The sequence below is a fragment of the Spermophilus citellus genome, assembly GCF_964194105.1.
Source record: "Spermophilus citellus genome assembly, chromosome: 9".
In the NCBI taxonomy this organism is placed as follows: domain Eukaryota; kingdom Metazoa; phylum Chordata; class Mammalia; order Rodentia; family Sciuridae; genus Spermophilus; species Spermophilus citellus.
Window position 1 is genome coordinate 137,466,996 of NC_138191.1, and position 24,304 is coordinate 137,491,299.

General features: G+C 56.8%; 2 protein-coding genes across 13 annotated transcripts in view; one reads left to right on the forward strand and one right to left on the reverse strand.

The window, feature by feature from the left end:
* Window positions 1-72: 72 nt before the first annotated feature.
* TPRG1L (tumor protein p63 regulated 1 like) lies at window positions 73-5,052 on the reverse strand. 3 transcript variants are annotated; one of them, XM_081306034.1, is made up of 6 exons: window positions 4,768-5,052; window positions 4,407-4,498; window positions 4,116-4,292; window positions 2,594-2,747; window positions 1,083-1,260; window positions 73-205 (listed from the first exon to the last, which is right to left on the reverse strand). In XM_081306034.1, the coding sequence occupies exons 1-6, from the start codon at window positions 4,963-4,965 to the stop codon at window positions 93-95; spliced, it is 912 nt and encodes a 303-aa protein (XP_081162160.1). In that variant the 5' UTR covers window positions 4,966-5,052; the 3' UTR covers window positions 73-92. The 3 variants fall into 3 exon arrangements, with proteins under 3 accessions (XP_081162160.1, XP_081162162.1, XP_081162161.1); XM_081306036.1 differs by having other exon boundaries at window positions 1,039-1,260; window positions 4,768-5,051; XM_081306035.1 differs by having other exon boundaries at window positions 73-1,260; window positions 4,768-5,051.
* An 11,463-nt stretch (window positions 5,053-16,515) lies between these two features.
* The window catches only part of MEGF6 (multiple EGF like domains 6), a 94,663-nt gene continuing 86,874 nt past the window's right edge, over window positions 16,516-24,304 (forward strand). For all 10 annotated transcript variants that reach the window (XR_014023505.1, XM_081305746.1, XM_081305750.1 and 7 more), the window contains exons 1-2: window positions 16,516-16,792; window positions 22,998-23,132. Coding sequence is in view for 9 of the 10 variants with exons in the window: in XM_081305746.1 (XP_081161872.1) it covers window positions 16,656-16,792; window positions 22,998-23,132 (272 nt within the window). In the remaining variant the exon portion in view is untranslated. The remainder of the gene's footprint in view (window positions 16,793-22,997; window positions 23,133-24,304) is intronic.

Here is a 24,304-nt window from a genome sequence, read left to right on the forward strand (position 1 = left end):
CTCACTGGGGAGCTGCTCCCCTGGCTGGGCACTAATTTTAATGACAATAACCTCAAAAAACAGCAACATCCATTTGGTTCTAAACATCTTTACTACAAGACTGCAAGAGCAGGCTGAAGACCTGGGTGCTTTGAGACAGCCTTCCACTGGACAGGCCACGTGTCCCGGTCGCATCTGTGCCAGCAAGCGTAAAGCCATGACAGAGCTGTAAGTGAGGAGAAGGAGACTGAGGAGCCAGCGCTCAAGTCGCAAGTGCTGCAGCCCCACTAGGTGTGGGCTGGGAGTCTGATAGCACCTGGAACCTACGGGCTGCAGGAGCCAGGGTGGCAGCGCGTCTCTGGGGATCTAACACGTCCTTGCTTTAAAGTGCATCCTTTAAAGAGCAAACTACCTATTTCCCTTTTAAACATGAACAAAATAACAAAAGCTTAGGATACCTATAGTTGTCAAAATTATGTGCAATTCCTCAACAAATTGTGTTAAATGATTCTCTGTAAACTTTTCTGGGCCTGGGGAAAAAGTATTAACAACTTGGATTAATTTTAGAAAACATACAACTGTTGTCAACCATATTTACAAAAAAGAACTGTCCGCTAGGCTCTGACAAGGCACAGACTGCTGTGACCAGTCTGTAGGTTGCTTTGTATTTTGCTTAAAAAAATGGATAAAATTTCAAAAATACAAAATTTGACATGAGTGTAAACACATGTGCAAGTGCAGGCACTGGAGATGCCAGGCTCCTTCCCGTACTGAGGTCTATACAGCGAGGCACACAGATGCGCCCACAGACTCGAAGCATGCTGCAGGGGCTAGGCAGGAAACCACAAGAAGCTAATGGGCACTTGAGGGGACACGAACAGCAGCAGCACGGGGTCAGCTACGTCTCTCTGCCCCTCTCTGTAGCTCACTAAGGAATTCACTGGACCATGCTAATAACACTCAGATTCCCCAAAGGTGGCCACCCCGGTCCTCCCTCCAGTAGCAGCGGGCTGGCTTGAGGTCTCCCGCATTCCCGAGTTCCCCCTCAACAAGGCTTTCCTTGGGGATGGCTCCACGCTGAGCTGTCTAGAAGCCAATCTTGCCTCTGGTCATGGAATAACCCAGTTTGGCCTCGTTGTTGATGAAGGACATCAATCCCACGTAGGTCTCGATGAGCAGGGGCCGCTCCAAGACCAGCACACCATTTGCTTGTCCTGGCAGAGGACTTTCTTTTTGGGCTTTTTTGACAGCTTGGATTAACAGAGCCTTGAAGCTTTCCAACTTTAAAGAGAAAAAACAAGGAGCTTCAAGCAACAAAAGAGTAATCTGTTAAATGGAAAAATTTGCATTTTGAGACATTTAACTCTCTCAAAACACACACACACACAGGCATGTGTCACTTAATGGTAATGAGATGTTCTAAAAACGTCTTTAAGTGATTTCATTTTGAGAATATCACAGTACTTATACAACCAGTACGCAGGTCACTCAGGTGCCAGCGTGGCCAGTGTGGCACACTGCTTCACAGCACACTCGTGTAGGGAGAAGCACCCTCTAAACGCTGATCAGAGAAAAACAGGCACGTAAGCCAGTCCTGGGTACTGCTGCCTGGCACCGCGTCCTGGACCATGGGCGATGATGCCATGTTTGCAGCTGTCTGCCCCAGTGCCCACCACTGCTGTGTGAGCAGGCTGCTGTGGCACAACGTGACTCTATGGTGTGTGCCTTTTTCTTTGTTGAGCCTCTCAGGGCCCTCACTTGACAAGACACCTCTCAGCCACTTCTTGGGCGTCCCTCCACAGCACTCAGCGTGGCTCTCTGATTGGCATGACACCTGCCATTGTGCTCGTCTGTTTAGACATCAGCCTTTCCTCCCGACAGGACTTGGAGGGTGGCAAGTGTTTTGCCACAGAGGCCTACTTCATCCTAGGCAGGCTCCCAGGTGCACCCAACCCATCTCTGCTCCAAACCTGGCCTGAGGCCCAGGGAGCACCCAGACTAGGTGTCTTCAACATGGCGGGTCGGCTGCTACTCCCTACCGTGTGTCTAGGCTATTCTCCAAGAGAATCAGCAGCAGCAAGAGGCCATGTTACAGACCAGCAGTCATACGGGCTCCTCACACACAAATGAAATAATTTTTTTTTCCCCAGTAATGGGAAAGGAACCTAGGGCGTTCTGCCACTGAGCTCCATTCTTGGGCCTTTTCGTTTTATTTTGAGACAGAGTCCTGCTAAGTAGCCCAGGCTGGCATTAAACTTGCAATCTTCCTGCCTCAGCTTCCAGAATCACTAGGATTACAAGTGGGCACCAAAGTGCATAGCTTAACCAGAATAAAATTTTTAAAATATTTTTTTTAATTGCAGTTGGACACAATACCTTTATTTATTTTTTATGCGGATCGAACCCAGGGCCGCGCATGTGCTAGGTGAGCGCTCCACTACTGAGCCCCAGCCCCAGCCCTAACCAAAAATTTTAAAAGCTAGAAGTTCATTTCCTCATGGTCAGCAGTCATTCTTCAAGCTCTCATCCCTGTATGTGGCCACAAGACGGGGTGACACAGACCTCTCCCCACTGCTGGACGTGCAGCTGCAGTGGCTGCTGACCACCTGCTCACCTGGCACAGAGAAGCCGTCTTTTCATCCACACCAGCCATTGGGTGCTCTATGAAAGTGGCGTAGGGCACGTTTGTGGACCAGGGGTTCCATCTGTTTATGAAAGAAGGACGACTCTGCTTGTCCCATTGGATGCGAATCCCAAAGCCTTCTCGCCTGACACATGAGAACAAACAGCCATCTTCAACACCACAGACAGGAGGCTCTCACACCCGCCAGAGACGAAAAGCAGCAGTTAATGTAGCTCTGTATTCCTGGGAAGACCCGAGACACTTCCCAACCAAAAGTGGCTTTGAGTATCACTGTTACCCGGGCTGGCCTTGAACTCATGATCCTCCCTCCTCAGACTCCCAAGTAGCTGGGGATATAGATGTACACCACCATGCCCAGCTTTTTGGCTTAAGGACTTCTAAATATGACAAGTTACATATATTCTCTTGTTTATCTAAACTTTATCTTTACTTATGCATTAAAAATTAATAGAAATACATCATAGATAGCCTAGCCCGTGATTAATGTGTTCATAATTTTGCTGTTTCTTTTCTGTATTATTAAATGCTGGTTAAAATTTTTAATCATGTTGGCTCACTGAATTCTCCATTCAAATCTCTACATCAAACTCTAAATTGTAGCTGGGTGCAAAATAAAACCTCTGAATTTTACAGTTTAGGTTTTTTTCCTATTAAAGATGATCAATTCTTTTTTAAAAATATTTTTTAGTTGTAGTTGACACAATATCTTTATTTTATTTATTTATTTTTATGTGGTGCTGAGGATTGAACTCAGGGTCTCACACATGCTAGGCGAGTGCTCTACCGCTGAGCCAGCACCCCTGCCCCAAGATAATCAGTTCTTGAAAGTTGAGCAATAGGTATTTTTTTTCCTCTCTTCTTTTTCTTTTTTGGTGGTATTGGGGACTAAACCCAGGGGTGGTCTACCACTGACCTACATCCCTGGCCCCTTTTTTGTTTTTAACTTTTTACTTTGAGATAGGGTCTCACTAAGTTGCCTAAGCTGTCCTCAAACTCACAATCCTCCTGTCTCAGCCTCCAAAGTGGCTGGGATAATAGGTGTGGGCCTCTGTGCTTGGCTACCCCCAGATATTTGCAAATATATCCACCCTTAGTAATATCTATAAATTAAATTGGCACTCTTTAAAATCAACCAACAAAATCACTAGGCTTGAACATGTAATTTTTCCTTGGATGGAGATAAAATGCCCTGAGGAACATCCAGTTCTCTTTTGACAGTGGCTCTGCTGGGATGTATCTGAAACCCAGTTAAACCACTTCCACTGCAAGCCTAAAAGCTGTCTTTCATGCCAAAATCCCTCTCAGTAGCACTCGACTCCCAGAAAGTCACTTGCTTCTATTTTAAGGATCTTTCTATCCATCCTTCAGGCTGAGATCATTAGCTTACACAGAACAGCAGACACAGGACTACCACCTAGGGGTTTAAAAGAGCTGAGTTCTAAGGTCACAATGGTCCCAACAGCAAGATAAGGGCTTCTTTGAATGCACTCACTTGTTGAGAGATTTGGGGGGAAACTGGAACTCTCCGTGGGAGATGGTGTCCACTGCACTGAGTGCCACCCTGACCACCTGCTGGCACTGAAGGCTGATGAAGTCGTACTTACAGATGAGCAACGACTGGTCAGTGACCAACACCAGACGCTCTTTTTCGTTGTTCCAGTGGTCCACCCTAGAGGCGAAGACAAGTCACCTGTTCCCACCCTCTTCTTCTCAGGGGGGTGTTCCAGTGGTTCGCAGGGCCTGGTCACGGGAAGCTCCCCCCCAACACCGGAGGCTCGCTTACTCGGTCAGCAGCCACACCCCCTGGATCTCGCCGTCCTCCACGGGCCGGAACACGGCGCGGATCTCTTCGACGGCCTGCTCGATGGTGCCGGGCTGGACGCGGCCGGGGCAGAGGTCACTCTGGGCGGGCGCTCTCCTCTCCTCCTGTCCCTCTGCTCCGCCCTGCCGGGCCTCCCCTGCTTCCCAGGGCCTGGTCCTCCTCCCCAGCCTCCCAGACCCTCCCGCGGCCCCAGGTTCCTCCCCTGCCCTCCCCGTCCGTGCCCGACCCTCCTCCCCAGCCCTCCAGCTGCCCTCCCCGTGCCCGACCCTCCTCCCCTGTCCTCCCACTGCCCTCCCGCGGCCCGGCCCGGCCCGGCCCTCACCCGGAACACGAAGTACTCCTTGACGCGGGCGCGCCGCGTGGGGTCGTGGACGCTGAGCGGCCACAGCGTCTGGCGCAGTGGCGTGCCCACCCCTGCCCGGGCCCCGCTCGCGCTGCCCGGCCCCACGTCCTCGCCGGCCGCCAGCAGGGCCGTGGGGCTCGTGCCCGCGGAGTCCACCGAGTCCCGCAGCTGCAGCATCGCCACTCCGGGCCGGGACCCTACCCCGAAGCCGCCGCCTTAGGGCCACCGCCCGCAGCCGTCAGCGCTGCCCCGCCCTTTAGTCGCGATTGGCTGAGAGCCGTCGGACCCGCCCCAGTCTCCGCCCCTAAAGCGCCCGCCTCCCCCTCGGGATTGGCTCTTTCCCAGCCGTCCTCCGCGATTGGCTCCGGCCCTCCGCTGTTCACATTCCCTCCCACCCCTAGCCGCACCGGAAGCAGCTGTGGCTCGCAGACCCACTTCCTGTTTACGGAACTGGAAACGGACCACACCAAGAGTGTTGCCAGGGAGACGCGGGCGTCGGGGGAGGAGGAAGGGAGGGCCGCGGGAAGGAGGAGCCAGGAACTCTCGGAACCGGGACCTCCTAGTGCTGGTGCTCTAGGAGCGGGGTGTGCGTGCGCACTCGCCCATTTGAGTAACGCCCCTTCCTCCTGGGCGGGAGTGGCTGCTGTACCTAAGCGCCTCTACGCTTCGCGGTGTGAGCACGTGGGGCGTGTGCGTAGCCAGGTGCCTGTGAACGGCACCTGGCGGAAGGCTGCGCGGTGCTGAAGGTTTGCCTGGATCCAGCGGTCCTCGGGGCGGTGAAGCCAGATTTAAAGTTAGGTAGTCAGTGTGGTTAGGTAAATCGGGTCTAATACGAGTGAAATCTAAAATGGAGGCCATGCCGGGAATGACTGGGAAAACAGGACCATTCATGGAATGTTCATGAAGTCCGGAAAAGGCCCTAGGCCAAAGTCCATCCCAAAGAAGTGATAATGAAGTCCTTCCTGACCAGATTACTTCTTTGGCCCACCTGTGTCCCACCCCCTCGGGCCTTCCAACCTACATTCCATCCCCAAAACTATAAGAAGGGGAGACAACCGCACTTCCACGGATTCCACCTCTTGGGTCCCCTTCTTCCTCCGGGAGACGTCTTTTCTGCTGTCCTTTAATAAACTTCTAATTTCTACTCTGACCTAGCCTCGGCGTGCTTCTTTGGTGTTATTCTTCAACATCGGGGAAGCGGGACCGCAGATCCCCTGCAGAGCTCTGCCTGGGCCAGAAACTGGAGCTCCCCAGGAACAGGGGGGCCCAGAGCGGTGCTGAATTCAGGCTTCCTTCGCGTCCTCATAGGGACCTTAGGAAGCAGGCAGAAGAGGATACTTGAGGCACAGGATCAGCCACCTGCCAGTGTCACACCACCAAGGGTCAGGATGGGCATTCTTTTGACCTGCTCTTGTCCCGAGGGTCACTATATGGTTGTCTGTCCTCCCCCAGCCCAGCGATATGCACAGGAGCTGCACACTGCCCTGGATTCTGCTATCCCTTCGGGAGACTCAACCCATCCCAGTGCCATCCTCCTTGGCACTATCTTCACAGGCTCCAAGGCTGTGTATCAGTACATCTCGCTGGTCCCTCTGACCACTGCCCTGTCATGTCCCTGTTGCCCCCCCACACACACACACATGAGACTCTTGTCAACTCCGTGTGCTCACCTCCCCGGGAGATGTTCCGCCATTGACCAGGACTTGCTTTGTTCATGTTCTTGGCTCATGTAGGTCACTCGCTGTGCCCTGGGTCATCGTGCTGTGTGTGCTGCCATGTTGGGAGTCTCTGGAGTTAGCCCCTCTTCTCTGGGTCTTCATGACCGCTTTCAGAGTTCTTTACCTTTCATGAGAGCGCAGGGATGTAAATGCTATTGTGCTTGCTGCAGACCTGTAAACAGGTCTAGGTCTGGAGAGTTTCTGGAACTGTCTGAGGTTGCACAACCAGCACAACTGTGCCGACCAGCAGCGACCCTCCTGGCTTGTGTAAAATGCAAGGGCTGGTGAGACCATCATCCCCAAGATCTCCCAGAGCAGGGATTCGCAGGGGACCACACAGCAGTTCCTTAAGAGCTGCTCACAAGAGGTCAGCATTGATAGAAGCAAGAGACACCAGAATACTTTGCTTCCTGAAAAATTCAAGATTTTGAAGTGGGCAAAGTGAGTGTGCAAATATATGATGGCATGTTGCTAGCACCATGGGCCTGTGGAGTTGGGGCTGAAGTTCAGCTAGCTGCTACACCTTCAGTGGACCAGGGCAGGTCATACCCCCACCCCTGCTGTGGGCCCTGCCCTTTGGAGGAGGAAGCCCCTCTTCTCTGGCAGTGGAGCCCCTGCCCAGTCCTTGTTGGGGAGCAGCCTGAGCCTTTGGGCTGGAAGAGCCATGTCCCTTTCATCCTAGAGATGGTGGTGCAGAGCTAGCCCTCGTGGGCAGCTGGCAGGGGAACTTGGAGCCAGAGCTTCTGGGTTTGAATCCTAGCTCCCTGGCTTCTGTCCACATGGACCTGGCCACGTGAGCTCTCTGTGCTTGGTTTCTGTGTCAAGTGGGATATCCTAGGATGTTTCCGGTGGCCTGTTGAGCCCTGGCCTGGCTCAGCAGAGGTGGTCCACTAACCTCAAAGCATCTGGGGAGATTGCAAAACTGCTTCTGCTCTCTCCACCTGTGTATGGGGTTGAGGGCACATTACCAAGAACACTAGTCCCAGAGGTCGTCACTGTCCTATCAACAAAGGACTAAGCCAGGACTTTCCCCTGGGCCTGTGAGAACCCGAGCCTGAGCAGCAGCAGAGCCCCCATCACTTGTCTCTGTGCCAGTGGCTCCCAGGAGGGGTGGCAGGGAGGCTGTTCCTGCCTCACCTGACCCACGTGCCACCAACTTCCAGAGCCACCATCAAACATGGTGAGCAGGAGGGGCAGTCCCCTCCTTGGACAGCAGGACTGATTATGGTCCTGGTTGGGGTCTCCTGGCAGAGAATGGCAGCTGGGGCTCCTAAGAGGAGCACTGAAGGAGGGAGGGTGACAGTGAACACATTAGCCAATCCCCAAACACCAATGCAGAATGTTGTCCCTGATATGAGGAGGCTGGTTCATACTGGGGTTGGGGGGCATGGGAGGATTAGACGAACTCTAGATAGGGCAGAGAGGTGGGAGGGGGCCTGGGGGTAGGAAAGACAGTGGGATGAGATGGACATCATTACCCTAACTAAGTACATGTATGAAGACACGAATGGTGTGAATAAACTTTGTATACAACCAGAGACATGAAAAATTGTGCTCTATGTGTGTAATATGAGTTGTAGTGCATTCTGCTGTCAGATATAACAAATTAGAATTTTTTAAAAAAGTGAACAGCAGTTTCCATGGGTGCTTGGGGGACTTGGGAGATGTTGGGATGGAGACCAAACAGTAGAAAGAGGGGCAGCCAGTCCCCGGTGGAGCCACTGTGGGAGGGGTGCAGTGGAGCCTGGCAGAGCCTGTGGTCTGAATGCCACCTCGTTCCACACCCATGCTGCCCTCGAACCTGTTACTTACCCTTCCTGATTCCCTGTCCTCGCCCAGAAGGCAAAAGGTAGGCAAAGCCTGGGTGGGTGCCATGGCTGCCGTGAGGCCTGGGTCAGCAGTGTGCATGGAAGGCCCCCTGGCTCCACTCAGCACGTCCAGTGCCCTGCGCAGCCAGCTCGGAGAGCTCGGCAGCATCTGTGGAATGACAATGACAGCTCGGAGATGGAGAACGGGAGATCCTGGGGTCAGGACTGGCGTAGGGCAGGAGGACAGTCCCCACCGCTGGGGACCTGCAGGTGAGCAGGCTACCTAGAATAGTGCACAGGCACTGGCAGCGGACACCAGGTGCTCAGGCCAGAGGGAAAGAGGACTCGAGGGAGAGCCGTGCGAGTGTCTCCAAGCCTGGGTCCCCACCGGGTGCACCAGTGTGCCCACGCCATGTTCTCCAGACAGGATCCCAGAGCCAGCGAGCGAGGGAGGGAGGCACTGCCTCTCCCCAAAGGCTTCCTTGGGACACGACCCTGGGAAATGGCCTGGGTTGGGCAGCAGGATGAAGAGGAGACCCCCTCAGAGAGGTATGGCCCTGGGGAGCTTGAGGTCAGGGAGAGGGCAAGGGAGAGCACTGAGGGATGAAGAGCGAGCCTGGAGGGCGCTGAGCGCTGGGAGGCAGGACAGCCCTGATGGCCTGGTGGCCGGGACACAGTGGTCTGGAACTGGTTCTGCAGAGAGGACAGTTCTGGGTGGTGGCAGATATCTAGGTCTGGACGTGGGGCTGGAGCCCCAGTGAGTGGAATACAGATCTGTGGGCAGCCTGAGCCCAGGACAGTGCAGAGGCCCGCTGCTGGCAGGAGCAGTCAAGGTGATGGGGGTGCCTAGCCTTCTGTGGCCATGGGGCGTGACCTGGACATGCATCAACTTGAAAAATGCATGCAGACCATAAACAAGTAGCGTTCCACGATGTGCAATAGCCACCGACAAAGCCACAAGCCGCTTGTTTCAGACTGCAGAAATTTACTCTCGTAGCTCCTGAGACGGCAAGTCCCCTGTTGAGGTGTGGGCAGGGCCGCTCTCCCTCTGAAGCCCCCGGGAGGCGCTTTCCTTGCTCTTCCAGCCTCTGGCATTGCTGGTGATCCTCCGTGCTCCCTGGCTTGTGGCCACCTCCCGGCCTCTGTCCTGTTTTCACGGCCATCTTCTCCCAGGTGACCCTTCTTCATGTGCACCACTCATGCTAGATCAGGGCCCGCCCTAGTGACCTCATCTTAGCTGGATCATCCACAAAAACTCTGCTCCCCAATAAGTCCACAGGTGCTGCTGGCAGCAGGTGGATCGTTCCTGTGTGTGAGGAAGGTCACTGTACCTGCACCTGTCAGAGTGGGAGGGAGATGGATGTGACTGGCCTCCAGGTGGGGGGCCTTGAGAGGCCATTCCCATATCCACCAGGAGGTGGCAGCGCGGGCATGCTCAGCCCCAAACAGAGGCAGAGTTCCACAGCTGGGGTGGATCTGCATCCAAGACAAAGTCATTATTTATCTTAGTTCCTGAAGAAGACTCAAAACCTCAGCTTGGAAGAGGAGATTCTTAATGTCCAGATGTTGTGATTCACCATTTCACAAAATCAAGGAGTCCCACTTTTTTGGTGTGTGTGTGGCGGAGGGGGACAGTGCTGGGGATTGAACCCCATGACTCAAGCATGCTAGGCAAGTACCCTACCACTGAGCTATATCCCCAACTTAGCCCCACCTTTGACACTTGTCTGAGGGACGTGGGAGCCCAGGGTGGGTCCTCAGAGCTGCTGGGATTCTGCAGGTGTTGCAACAGCTCCTCTGGCATGGGGGTCAGCATGCAACTTAGAGATAGTGGCATGCAGGGCCCATGGCCAGCCCCCTTCCAGTGACAACTGCACATTAAGCCAGTTCTCCAGTATCTCTCAGCCTTTCCCCACTCTGTGGAACCAGGGCTCTGACTTGGCTGTTGTTGTGGCTGTTGTTGTGTTGTTGTGGCTCTGGTGCCACATTGCCCTTAATAGGTGCCTCTGGTGACCATGACAGGAGGGGGCTGAGGATAGGATGCACATGGCTATGGCCCCCCAAAATGCATGGCCTTCATGTGCAAAGTGCATTCAGCAAGAGAGCTGTGCCCAGAAGTGGCCCCAGAGAAGCCTCTGCCTGCCCCATATGTGGTGATGCTGAGACTGCCCAGCCCAGGGGCCCAGGGCAGGTGGCCCCCTGGGGCCATCTCCTGTCCAGGACAGGGCTCTCTGAGGACAGATGCTCTTTGCTTCCTCTGCAGCTTCTGCTGGTTTCCTATGGATGACCTCAAGCTGGGGGCTGAACTCACAGACCTGGTTCTAGAGGCCGGAAGCCCCAGACCAGGGTGTGGGCAGGGCTGGTTCCTGCTGAGGGCTGTGAGGACAGCCTGCTTCTGGCCTCTCTCCAGCTCCTCCTGGCTCCTGCGTCCTTCTCGACTCACCACACCAGAGCTCCCACCATCACACGGCCGTCCCCTCTTTGGGGTCCCCTCCCTTCTCTTGTGAGGACACCTGTCACTGGATGTAGGCCCTCTGATACAATCTAGGGGTGATCTCATCCTGAGATGCAAAGACCCCTTTCCCAGATAGGTCAGACTTGCAGATATGGAGGTAAGGCTGTGGCTGGTCTTCTGGGGGCTCAATTCAATCCCTACACACTGTCTTCCCAATGCCTGGCCCTGCTGCATGAATGTGCAGGTCGGAAGGCAATCCAAACACCCACTGTGCCTGGACCTCACTCCATCCTTGCCACTGCCCCGTGGTAAAGGGGTGAGGGCCAGGCCCGTGTGGTCAGGTGCCATGAAGCCACTGGACAGCAGCTGTACTCCCTGCAAAACCCCACAGGCAGAGTGATCCCGAAGCAGGGCTGGAGCCCGCTTCCAAAGTGGCTCTGTGTTCCCACTTCACACCAAGAGTGCTGAGGCACAGAAATGGCCAGGTGGGCCCCACCAGAGGGACCCCGATCCAGGCCCAGTGCTGCAGAGTCCCATTCCCTCCCCCCATGTAGGGTCACGTCCCATGACCCCTGTGAGCTCAACAGGGACTCGCCCTTCCATTTTAATTTCTCTCCTGCAGCAGATGAGAGGGTCAGAAGTCTCTTGAGCCTCAGAGACTGTGGGCTTCCACGGAATTGGTCAGTACTGGGGACAGAACTTTAGGTGTGAGGCTTTGCTCTCTAGAGAGTTTCCTCATCTGGCTTTTGACATCACTAGTGGGGGTCTTTGCAGCACTGGGGGATGCATGGTCACTAGTACTGGGCCGGAAGGCAGATGGTCACTTTGCATCCGAGGACCTGAAGGCGCCTTTGGCAGGTGCTTCTACCTGTCAAGAGGAGCTTGGTAAGGTTCAGACAGGACGCCAGGTTGTTTTCTTGGGTTGGTGGAGACATCAGTTCCGGCAGCTGTGGAGGATGTTTTGAGTTTCTCTGTGGGATTCTCTTTCAACTCCTGAAGGATCCTGTCAGACTCGGGATGGGGCGGCTGGCGGGTCCGGCTCTGGGAAAGTAGGGGGGCAGTTTGCTTTGGAATTTCGCTCCAAGAATCATCAGCCAAGGGGTGGTTTGATGCTTCTCCCTCCCCACAGTATTTTTCCTTGGGCCAAATGCTATTTTTATTATTTCCAACAGAAAAACACATCACACAGAAGTGACGTTAACAGCGTCTCCAGGAAGGCTGCAGTGACGCTTCTCCAGCTGATGAAACGGGGGGGGTTGTCCCCACCTTGTGCCTGTTGCAGTGGGTCTCCAAACCAGACCCACTCTGTGGGCGACCAGTGAGCAGCCCCAGGTGTGGTGACCAGGTGGATGAAGAAGGGGAGGGTTGAGGCCTCTGGCCAGGGAGGTGTGTGCTGCTGGGTCCTATCTGAGCCTGGGCATGTGTGCCATACATTTGGGATCAGATACCCCACAAACCCTCAGGATTGTAAGGAGCGAATCCCACTGGTACCTTGTAAATGGAGTGAGCAAATTCTAAGGTGGAATCCAGACATTTGGCTGCAGTTTTGCTAAAGACTTTCGGGATGCGGTTTGTCCGGGAATCCAGACTTGAGCTGAGCCACCAGCCAGATCTTGAGCTGCAGGGGTGACCCTGTGGGATTCTGGGGCATGGGGACAGGTGGGTTTCAATACCCCTGCTCTCCGCAGGGGCAGTGCCCACGGTTCCGGCACTGCCCTCCCTGCTTCCTTTGATCACGCTGCCTTTCCCGAAGTGTGGGTGTGGTGCACACGTCCGTCCTTCCTAGAGTGCTCAGGAAGGCAATTGCAATTCAGTCTCGAGGCAGCCGGAAAGACCTGGATAAAGAGATTCCAAAATCCATGTGGAAGTGTGACGGACAAGAATCACCAGTATAACTTGGGAAAAGCCACAGCAAGGGGGCCATTCTCACCAGGCAGTCACGTAAAGCCAGTATCCATAAGCTGTCACGAGAATCACAACGGTCTCTCACTCTAGTGACACGGGGTACACCCTTAAGACTTTGAGATTGGAATAAGGATCAGTGGGAATGCCCAGAAGTAGATTCTATTTGTGGATAGACAGGAGAGAAGATGCTGACCTGCAATGGTGCCTGGCCTGGTCAGAGTCTCCTGAGAGCTGACAGCAGGGTGAATTCCATGAGATAAACATGGGCAAAAATTCAGTAAGTAAAAAAGAATAAATATCAGTGAACTTTCTGAGTTAAGTGCCTATTTCTGAGCAATAGAGGCAACATTTGAGCACATACAGTTAGAAACTATAGTCAGACAGCACCATTAACTATATGAAAACCATCCCTTCAAGAGGCTAAGGCAGGAGGGTCAAAAGTTAGAGGACAGTTTAGGCAACTAAGCAAGTCCTGTCTCAAAAAAATACAGGGGGGCTGGGGATGTAGCTCAGAGGTAGAGCACTTGCCTAGCCCTTGTGGGGACCTGGGTTCCATCCCCAGAACTACACATGCATGTGCGCGCGCGCGCACACACACACACACATGCACCAAAAAAAAAAAAAAGGAAAACGTCACTCCAAAGATCACGTGTCCCATGAACTGTCACTTTATTGTGAAGAAGAGCCAAGTCTTGAGACTGTTTTCTGCATTTTGTTAGTTTGATTGCTATGAACTTTATTGTGAGTTAAATCCGTTTAAAAGGGTCTCATAGCCAGGTATGGTTGGGCATACCTGTAATCTCAGCAGCTCGGGAGGCTGAGACAGGAGAATCAGCAACTCACCGAGGCCCTTAGCAACTTACCAAGACCCTATCTCAAAAAGTGAAAAGGGCTGGGGATGTGGCTCAGTGGTTGAGAGCCCCTGGGTTCAAACCCTGGTACCAAAATATAAATAAATAGTAAAAAACAAGTGTCTTAGACACCTGTGTGCAGTCTGACTTTTAAGATATGAACTCCAGGTACCTTCGTTAGTCTGTCGTCATGTCAGTCATTTGTGAGGAAAGACGCACCTGAGAATTTTGGCTGCTGGATGTTTGATGGTTGCCGATGCCCTCTGTGCCAGGCTGGGCAGGGGAGCCAGGATCTGGGTAAAGGGCATGAGACTTAGGGAAAGAATAGCACTGGGCCTTCCTTCTGCACCAGTCTTGTTTGGAGAAGTGAGCTCTAGGCTGGAGGTTCACCAGTCCACCTCTGGGCCTGAGAAGGAGGGCTCTGCCTGGGGACAGTGGGCAGACCCCAGCTGCGGGTGCCTTGGGAGCAGGTGAGAGCAGGTGTCCTGAACCAGGGACTCCCAGCAGGAAGCACCTGTCCTTTCTGTCCTGACGCCTGCTGGGGACTGTCCACCTGACAGCTGATGAGAGTGGACAGAGGCAGAATCACAGTGAGGTCAAGAAAGCTTCGCTGCAGTAGCTCTTTCACCCTGGGAGGGGAGGGTTAGGAATTCATGCAGGGGGTGGTTGTGGCTTTGTAAAATTGACAAAATAACTTCTTTTTATGACTCTGCTTCAAGAGAGTCTCTGAATTTTATGTTGTAAGCCCCATAAAACCTGGATCCTGCCCTGCCCAGAGATCTCCTTCTAACCTAGAATCTGTCCACATTCTTTCCTTCTTCCTCAGATAAGCTGGAGACACGTCTGAGGCTGTGAGTCATCTGTGCCCTGGGGGCAGGGTGCAATTCAGAGAGCATCCCTGAACTTTTCCAAGGTGCTGATCTGTCCACTCACGTACCCTTACTGGCCATCCCTTTGTGCCAAGCCAGCTCCAGAGAGAGGATGAGATGCAAAGTTGGGAAAAATAGCTGGGTGTGGTGGCACACGTCTGTAATCTCAGTGACTCTGGAGGCTGAAGCAAGAGAGTCCTAGCCTTGGCCATTTAGCAAGACCCTTTCTTATAATGAAAAGGCCTGGGGATGCAGCTCAGTTGAAGAGTGGCCCTGGGTTCAATCCCTAGTACCCCTCCCCTCAAACAAGGTGGGAAAAAATGGATGGTCCTATCACACTGTTCCAAAGTTAGAGAAACACTCAACTAACTTGTGTCTATACCCACAGGATGGGGCGGGGTGCTGAGGTGGGCACTAGGGAGGTTTTCCTGAAGGCAGACCCTGGTCTATGTGAGGGTAGATCAGGAGGAAACGGTTCCTGAGCTGGGGCATGGGCCAACCAGGCTTGGGACAGCTGCTACTACCGAGATCCCAGGGAGGGGTGGGTGGAGGGGTGAGATCGAGGGCAGGATGGGGCAGAATGGGTCCTGTTTGGAGGATCAGCAAGCGGAGCTGCCAACCCGTGTTTGAGATCCAGAGTCCAGTGAACTGCCTGCCATCTATTCTGTGCCTTCAGTGTTTTTTTTCTGACTTTCAGGCAGCAGAGCATGGGGCTGGCAAATGTCCTGGAGCCAGACCCCCATGTTCCCAGTGTTCAGTTCCCAGACCGGCAGCCAGAAGCCAGGGGCAGGGCTGCCTCCTCCTTTCCTTTGACCTGAGGTTCCTCAAGTGTAGAGCAGGAGTTACTGCTGGGCTGACCTGACAGATGTGCCCCTCCAGGTGGTGGGAAGAGCTCAGATTCCGTGTGTGTGTGTGTGTGTGTGTGTGTGTGTGTGTGTATGCACGAGTGCCTGTGTCTCCATTGCTTCTGGACAGCTGTGATTCTCCATCTCCCAAGCCCCTCCAGGGGCTCTCTTCAGAGCTGGCTGTTAGGGGAGGGGGATTCTGGAGCCTTCAGGGTTCATCTTACTCAGACCACCGGGGGTGTGGGAGGAGGAGGTCCCAGGCAGAGGGCCTGCCAGCAGGGTGCCTCAGATGCACCAGCTGGGACTGGCACATTGGCCCTCACACACCTGGGTGTGACACTCACTCTTGGCTCCACCAGATCCTGTCCAGACTGGACCTCCCCAGGCTATTCAAAAGCCCAGGGCCTCCGATTTCAACCCTTGGGACAGCTGGTCCTTGCACTGGAGCCGGTCACTTCTAAACCAAAACCGGGGGTAAAAGAAGAAAAGCACATCACGGAAGGGCTCTGTCCTCGGGCGGTGCCTCTGGGCCTGGGCCGCCACCTCCAAGAGCACTCTGCACACCTCCAAGAGCACTCTGCACAGAAACACGAATAAAGATGCGTGGAGTGGTTGACCAACAATGTAGGAGGTACCCGGGGGGTTGCAGAGGCTGCCCACCCAATCCCCAAGTTCTTCCCCAAGCAGGACCAGCATGGATGAGATGCCAGGGCTGGACGGAGGGTCCACGAGGAGGACAAACTGAGGCTGCTTTCCCTGGGAATCTTGAGAAGGAAGGGGAGGCTGAGGGCTGTCCCCGGAGTCCGGGGTCTGGGCCCAGGGGTCCGTAGAGACCTGTCTCTGCAGGGTGTGAGAGGCGTGCCTCTCTTGTTCTCCGCGGGGCGCGGGGGTGGGCTCTAGGTGGGACCAGGCCTGGGACTTTCAGCCTGAGATAAGCAGAAGCGCGAAGGGGCTCTGCTTGCGGGGTGGGAGTCTGGGGGACGCGGGGAACGGCGGTCTGCCGGCAGGCCAGGGCTAGGGGAGCCGCTGGAAGAGGAGCCCTGGGCGGGGCCGAGGGCGTGTGGGGCGGGGCCTAGGTCGGGGGCGCGTCCTGGGCGGGTGGGGGCAGGGCTGTGGGCGGGGCCGGGGCTGGGGTCGGCCGGGCCCAGGGCGTGTCGCGGGCGGGGCGGGCCTCTCCCGCGCCCGGCTGGACGCAGTCTGCCCACCGCTTACAGGGAGCGAGTGGCCGGCTGGACCTGCGTCAGCTGGTCTCCGCACGGCCCTTCGGGCGCGGGCGGGAAGCCGGCTCCTGGGCACCTGTGCTGCGCCCCGCGCACTCTCCCGGTCATGGCGCACGCGGAGACGGCGGCTCCGGGCCGCAGGGCCGGTCTGTGAGCCTCGGACCCGAGAGGCACCGGGGGCTTGGCCGCGCGCACGATGCCTTTCCCAGCGGAGGCGAGGGCGACCCCGGGGGCGACGGGGCGCGCGGTGGCCCCGGCGCTGCTGCTGCTGCTGCTCTCCGCGGTGCGTGCGACTGCCCCGCTGCGACCCCTGCTCCCGCTGCAGCCCAGCATGTGAGTCGCGGGAGCAGGAGAGGCTCCTCGGGGCGTCGGAAACCAGGACCGAGCTCCTGGGCTTTGTCCCGGGGCCCCAGAACAATGGGCTCTTTGCCTTAACTGGGGACAGGGTTCCCGGTGGGGTCTGGGAGCCCCTGTGGCAGGCCTGTGCCTCCTCCCTCACGGCCTCTGTGATGTGCGTCCTGCCTGCTCAGGCAGATGCTGAGCTGGGGAGGGAGGTGAGGAATCCGGGCCCCCTGCCCGGCAGGGTCTAGCCTGGGAGCCGGCTTGGACGGCAGAGGAAGCGGCCTGCTCCCACTTCCTCCAAAGCCTGTCTCCTGGGGTCTGGGGGCCTTCGCAGGGGCGGGGTGTACCCAGACGGGGCAGCAGAGCTGGTTTGTGTGTTAAACACGTGTGCTTTGGAGCTGCAGGGAGAAGGAATTCAGTACCAGAATGGGCAGGAAGAGAGGGTCAGGGAGCCAGCCGAGATGAATTTAATTTTGAAAGATGATTCCCCAATGGGCCATTTAGCGGTCTCTCTTAAACAGCAAAGCAATCCCTGTGTTGGCCTCAAAGGAAAGTGGAGGAGGAGGAGGTGGGGAGAGCCTGTTGGCTGCCCCCCACTCCAGCGCTCCCTGCAGGGTGCCTGGGCTTGGGGCCGGCCAACCTGGCAAGGCCTTTGCCAGCTGCAGAGGGGCTGGCCAGGGCCTGGGCTCAGCTCACGTTGGGGCCTCCCAGCCGCAACCCTGAAACCCCCTTCAGGGGCCACAAAGGGGCTCCTCAGGCTCCTCCTATCCAGCATTCTGGAAGCGGGCCTGGCGCTGGGCCCCTCTATGTACCTGGCTGTGGAGGATCGAGAGGCGGCCCCTGGGGATGGAGTGGACAGGGTTCCACACTGGGGGGAGGCAGGCAGATTCCTTCCCCCAGGGCCTCTACTCTGGGTCTTGCTTTGCTCCAAGAAGGAAGATTTCCTGTGGTCTCTTCCACAGAGGGCCTCCTCTGTGTTGGGGACCTTTCATCCAGAAACTGAAAGGCCTGCGCCTCAGCTCCAGGGGACTTCTGCTGGACACTTCTGCTTCCTGTGGTCCCTGTGCCTTTGTCCAAGGGGAGCTGCAGCCCCACAAGGGGTTAGCACACAGGCTTCGGGCCACTTGACTGCCTGCTTCTCATACGGCTGCCAGAAGACGTGGGGCTCTGATCCTGGGGGGCAGCAGCTCAATGGTGGACGTTTCTGCTCTTGAGAGAGGCTTCTGCCCCTGCTGCACTCACGAAAACTGCTGGCTGCCTGCCTTTCTGGGTCCCCATCCAACTTGCCCAAACTTGCTGTTCTCTCCAGGAGTGGAGCAGGGGTCTTTCCTGTGTCCTACTCGCTCACCTGGCCTCTGGGAAGCCTGGAGCCAGGCTGGGAAGAGCTGTGGCTCCTTCCAGATCCTCCCCTCCCATTGCTTCTCCCTGCTCTTCAATCCTGTGGCTGCTACCCTGGGGGCCTTTGTCCACTGTTTCCTGGCCCTGTCTCCATAAGATAAGGCCTTTGTTCGCAAATTGCCCCTTGCAGGTGGGTCTGAGTTCCAGGTTGGCTGAGGTGGCTGTGTGTCTGCCACAGGCCTTCTGTCACCTCGCCACCTGCATGTGCCTGGATGCACAGTAGGGCTGCAGTGGGCCCTGGCTGGCTGGGGGAGCTCCAATTAGAACAGAGGAGGTTTCTCTCTTGGCTGGGAGAGGAGCCGTTTGATCTGCTGAGCAGAAGGAAGTGGAAACCTGTAGACTGCAGGCACTTTGCTCTCTGCCTTAGAGGAGCCGGGGAGGCGCTGGACAAGCAAGAAAGTGCTGCTCCTGTGTCCCCTGTCATCCTTCCCCTCGGAGAGCTCCTGGGAGCTGGGAGGCTCTGGCCCAGGCAGCTGTGCCCTCTGCCTGGTTTTCCTGGTCTGTCAGCTCCTCCATTTAATCAGTTCTGTGACCTGCTGCCCAGGGCTCCCAAGGTTGGTGCTAAAAGTCACGGGCTGCTCCACTGACCAGCCCCAGGTGCCCCTGGACATTTGTGAATCTGCTGGGGCAATGTGGATGGTTCTCTTTCTCTGGCTCCCCCTGTCCAGGTGGTCCTATTTGGAGCCATCCCAGGAGTGGGCAGAATTTACCAGTCTGCTTGTTTTTCCCTCTGAGTGAGTTTCTGTGGCCCAGGGAGAATGGCTGGCCTTTCTTTCCTGGGCCCTGGAGCAGTTGCTGACCACACGAGGGGATGGTGATGCTGCCACCGGGAGCAGGGTATCGGGTGGGAAGGCCAATGACCCACATGCTGCAGCGCTGGCCAGACTTGAGGTCCGAGCTCCGTCCTAGGAAGTGCAGCTGCTCCAGGGCACAAGGCTTCCCCAGGACTAGAGTCCCCTCTGGGCAGCTTTGCTAAGATCAGCTAATGACGTTGACCCCTCTCTCTGTCCTGCAGCAGTTTTGGGCCTTCAAGCTCAAGTCCCCTCTGCATGTAGGTTTTTGGACCTGGCCCGCGTTCTCCCAGGCTGGTTCCACTAGCTTGGCTCTCAGGAAGCTGTGCCGAGCCACCTGTGGGTGACAGAAAGCTGAACTGTGCTTTGAGAGGCTGTGGTGGCCGTGGTTTTTTTTTTTTTAAATTATCATTATTATCTAGTTGTAGTTGGGCACAATACCTTTATTTTATTTATTTTTATGTGGGCTGAAGATTGAACCCAGGCCCTGCCCATGCTAGGTGAGCACTCCACGCTGAGCCGTGACCCCAGCCCCTGTGGTGGCTGTTTTGAGCTCCCTTTTGAGACTCAACTGTCTCACAGGTGAGGGTGCTTCCAGGTTGAGCTCTGCAGCCTGATGCTCAGAGGTCCTGTGCCTTAGCCAGCCCCACCTCCTCTTCCTGCCCTTCCACCCTGGGGTGAGGATGGGTGGCCAGGGACAGTGCAGGTGAGCAGAGCCGAGGGGCAGAGTGGCCAGCATCAGTTGGCAGATGATGCTTTTTCCTGCATCGGTGGCCCTCTCACATGGGGTCCCCAGTGTGCAGGGACACCAGCTAACTCCTGGGGCCATCAGGGATCCCCTCCATCCTGGCTCATTTCACCCCCCCCCAGTGGGCGGGGTCAGAGCTGTGAGCCCTCATTTACAGGTGGGGAAACTGGGCAGAGGCTCAGGAACCTGCACATGTTGGAGAAGGTGCATGGGGAGCTGGGAATCAGATGGCACCTTCGGCACAGCCTGTTCTGCTGGCTCCGGTGCCAGACCAGGGCTCACACTGGGTGTGCGACAGTCTTCCCTGGGCTCCTCACAGCAGCAGCCGCTGCTGAGACCTGGAGGAATGCCAGGCTCCATGCCCAGAGTCTCCACTTTAGTGGGTCTGGGGGAGGCGTGGGGAGGCTTGAGAGTGGGGGTGTGTGTTGCTGGGTTTGAACCCAGGGCCTCACCCTTGCTAGGCAAATGCTCTACCAGTGAGCCACATCCCCAGCCCTTTTTAAATTTTTATTTTGAGACAGGGTCGTGCTAAGTAGCTGAGGCTGGCCTTGAACTTGCCATCCTCCTGCCTCAGCCTGCTGAATCACTGGGATTACAGATGTGCACCATGGTGACCTTCTGAGCTGTGCATTTCTGACAAGTTCCCTTGAGGTTGGGTGCCTGCCTGGGGACCCTGCTTTGAGAACCGCTGAGTGAAGCTGCACCACTTTAGCCCAATGCCAGGGGGAATGGGTGGACCAGTTCTGTCCTCCACCATGAGCAAGTCCTTTAAGATGTCTGACTTATAACCTTGGGTCAGCCACAGGACAGCCTGTTTTTTGTTTTTGACATCTGGGGACACAATGCCTCTATCAGAGGGAGGGAGGTGGGGAGCAGCCCCCCACGAAGGAGTCAGTGAGAGGGGCCTAGTGATGAGGGGGAGAGAAACGTCCCAGGTGTGATGTGGGGCCGAGGGCCAGAGGGCAGAGCTGTGGCCTGGGGTGGGGAGGCAGCCCCTAGCGGCGGCCTGCCTAGGCTGCCCTGCCCAGGGGAGGGACAGCACCCCAGCCACCTTCTGCTGGTCCTGTAAGCAGCCAAACCCACCAGCCAGAGGGCCGTGTGTTCACGTGGGGGGTGTGCAGTTTGTGAGGTCGCCTCCTGGGGCACAGAGTGAAGGGGGAAGAGGGTGGTCCTGGTAGGCCGTGAGGTCCTCTGGCATTGGTGGGATCAGGCATGAGACTGGGGGGACTCAGGGCCCTGTGTCCAGGACGCAGCCCGAGGAAGGCCGATGAGCCCTTCCCTAACGAGGGGACCCCCGTTCCTGACTCACTCCCCTGCCTGGCCCTCTCCCCATAAACTCAGGCTGGGATCCTTGGCCTGCCACAGCCCCTGGGAAGCTGGGGCCCGCGTCCTGTGCAGTCATCTGAGAGGCATGGAACCCCAGAGCAGGCCTGGCTCCACATCTTATTAGTGACCTGGAGCAGGTAATGCAGGGAGCCACCGTTACCTCCTTCCAGGAGTGTTGGGGACATCCGTCCCACCTGGCTCATTACTCCTGGCTGGGGGAGCCGGGGGTGTGGAGGCTGTGAGGCCGGAGCAGCAGGTTCCACTGGGAGCTCACAGGAGAGCCTGGATCCTGATGCTGGGCTGCCCTGTCCTGCACCTTGAGGATCCTCACCCTGCAGTCACCCCGACGTGGGCTGGCTGGCCTCTGCCACGGAAGACTGCAGGAGGGGTGTGAGTGGGACGTCTTGGGCAGCCTGGTCCTGCGGACTTGACTGGGGACTTGGGGTTGGCTCTGCCCTGGCCACCAGTCTTTGATGGTCAGCTGGGGGCGGAGGACCTCGGCCTTGGTGCTGTGGCCAGGCCAGGCTGGGGACCCAGCTTCGTTGGCGCTTTCATCTTGGCTGCAAAGCAGAGCTGCTGTGTGGCTCCCTGAGGGGCGGGCTTCCCACCCAGCGAGAGCAAGAGGAGGAGGAATAAAGTCCTTGGTTGCAAGAGCATCCATCTGGGGGTGGCTGGCCTAGGGCCGGGTCCTGGGACAGGGCAGCCAGGGTCTTCCAGGGCTGAGCCTGGGGACCCCCAGCAGACCAGACAAACGTCGGGGCCGTATGGGAAGCAGGAACTTCTGCCCAGGTGGACGGTTTGAAAACAGAGGCTAGGGATAGGCTGTGTCCCCTTGCAGAGCAGGGAGCTCAGCCAGGAGGTTGGGAGAGAAGTGGCCTCCTGCCTGCTCTGGTACCCCAAAACGGTGGTGGGGCCCAGGTGCTGGATTTGCCAGGCTCACTGCAGTGTACCCCAGGTAGCATGCAGTGTGGTCCACTCCACAGGCCCTGCCCCTCGTGTTGGGGATCAAGCCCAGAACCTGGCCCTGCTGGGAGAGCCTGGTCTCCTCTTCCTTAAGGTCCCACAGAATCCTGCTGGCTTCTGACTTGGTCCGACTCAATTGTTAGCACTTAAGTCGTGTCCTCTTTTACTGAAACTTGTCTTTGGAGGCCACCTGACCTGGGTGAGCCCAAGCTCTGGGCATCCACCACCTCCTGAGGGCATGGATTATGTGCAGGGGGGGCTGGGTTTGAACCCGGGCCTCACCTGTGCAAGCAAATGCTCTACCACTGAGCCACCTCCTCAGCCCTTTTTATTTTTTATCTTGAGACAGGGCCTTGCTAACTTGCTTGGGGTCGTCCCTCCACTGACCTTTCCCCACCTCACAGTCTGATGGGCGTGGGGGTTTGTCTTACGCTGACCGCTCCCGGCGCTGGCTTTTCCCTGGCCTGGTTTATGCAGTCCCTGGGGTGGGGACCTGCAGAAAGGGGAGTCCTATGGGTCTTGGCAGGGGTGGGGACCATGGCTCTACTTTTCCATTTCCTGCTCCTCGGAGGGGATGCCCTTCTCACTGTGCCAACAACCTGCATGGCTCAGAGGGTGCTGGGAGCGACTGAGACCACAGGGATGGGGCCGGGAGGAAAGAACAGAAGCACTGAGCCATCCTGAGGGCTGGGCGGGCCCTGTGTCCTCCCCCACCCCCCTATCTGGAAGTGGTGTGGGGTCTTCCTGGCCTGGCTCCTAGGGGATCAGGCAGCACCTCGGGCAGTGTGTGGTCCCTGTGTGGGGACACTTGGTCCTGGTTCCTTTTCGAACCCCCCTCACCCTCGAGCCTGGGTGGGCACTGGGAGGGCTGTGCTCTGGAGGCCTGGCCTCCCAGGGCCATGTGCCGGAGGGGTCTGTGCCAACCAGTGGTGGGTGGTGAGATGCTGACTGTCCCTGTTCTCTGTCCCAGGCCCCATGTGTGTGCCCAGCAGGAGCTGACCCTGGTGGGCCACCGCCAGCCCTGTGTGAAGGCCCTCAGTCGCGTCGTGTCCGTGTGGAAGCCGGGCTGTGGGCGGCAGGCATGGTGCATTCGCCATGAGCACAGGTAGGTGCTGGGCACCTGGGGCTGTGGGCAGGAGCTGGGCAGTGGGGGGCTGGGGCTGTGCCCATCAGGGCCACCGGATGCTCCCTCTGAGGACAGAGTGCCAGGGAGGCTCCAAGTCACAGCTCTGTGGAGAGGTGTGGGGCCCCACCAGGGAGGGGTGCTGGGCACACCCGGCAGAGAGCCCGAGCTCACCTGCTGAGTTCCGGCTGGAGGCCATTGCTGCCTGACCCTTGGGCCTCTTCCCAAGCCCACGTGAAAGCTTTCATTGCTCAATATTTAATTTCAAAACCAAGCTCAAGGAGTTCTTTTTGATGCCTCTCCTGTTTACAGACTCAGCACCGTGGAACCTGCCTGGGTGCAGACTGGGGGGGCATGGCTGTGGCCCCCAGTGGGTGGAGGAAGGAGGGGTCCTGGGAGGAGGGGTGCTCAGCCAGGGCTCCAGGGGTCCTGGCCCTGCCCTGGGCTGCCCTCCTGGGGTGCAGGGTGGTGGCTCCATGTCTGCTCGGCCTGCTCGGGGGCGGCGAGTGAAGGTCTGTTGGCTGGACAGTTAGTTCCTCATATGCTGAGTGAAGGGGGAGGAGTGTGGTTGAGTGTGGCCGCTTCTCACCTGGGGCCATTTTGTCGTCCCCCACCCCACAGTGCCTGGAGACAGGTTTGGTGCTGGGAGGTGGGCTGGGGGACAGGAGCTGTGCATCCAGAGGAATGGCCTGGGCAGGAAGGACAGATTCTTCATTGCTCTCCAGGGGCTGCTCCCCGCAGCTTCCAGGGTGTGCGGTAGCCTAGATGCGGGTCCCCATCCCCACCTTGGGGAGGGTGGTTTCTGTGGTGGGTGGCCAGTTGGAGGAGCCTCCATGACTTCCCCGCTGTGGCCTGTGGTGGCTGGACGCAGGGTGCAGTGTTTCCAAGGTGGCTGGGTAGGCAAGGTGACCAGGAAGCCCCAGAATCTGGAGGACTTACCATCTGGGTCAGTGCTGATACGTCCACAGCCTCCCTGCCGGGGTTGTGCTTGGGCCATGCTGTCAGGGTTTCCTGGGCGGCTGGGGCCTGTGCAGGTCTGGCTCCAGGACTCCGGCCCTGGCATGGTTCAGCTCAAGATGTCCGGACTCTTCTCCAACCCTCCCTCCCAGGAATGTGGCAGTTCTGCCATGGGGTTCAGTGGGAGCAGTTTGGGC

Excerpts from the sequence above, each read along its gene's own strand:
- TPRG1L (XM_081306034.1), bottom strand. The coding sequence starts at position 4,965 with ATGCTGCAGCTGCGGGACTCGGTGGACTCCGCGGGCACGAGCCCCACG. Across the intron at positions 2,748-4,115 it reads CCCCCCAAATCTCTCAACAA|GCGAGAAGGCTTTGGGATTC; the intron begins GTGAGTGCATTC and ends CTCATGTGTCAG. Across the intron at positions 1,261-2,593 it reads AGACGGCTTCTCTGTGCCAG|TTGGAAAGCTTCAAGGCTCT; the intron begins GTGAGCAGGTGG and ends TTCTCTTTAAAG.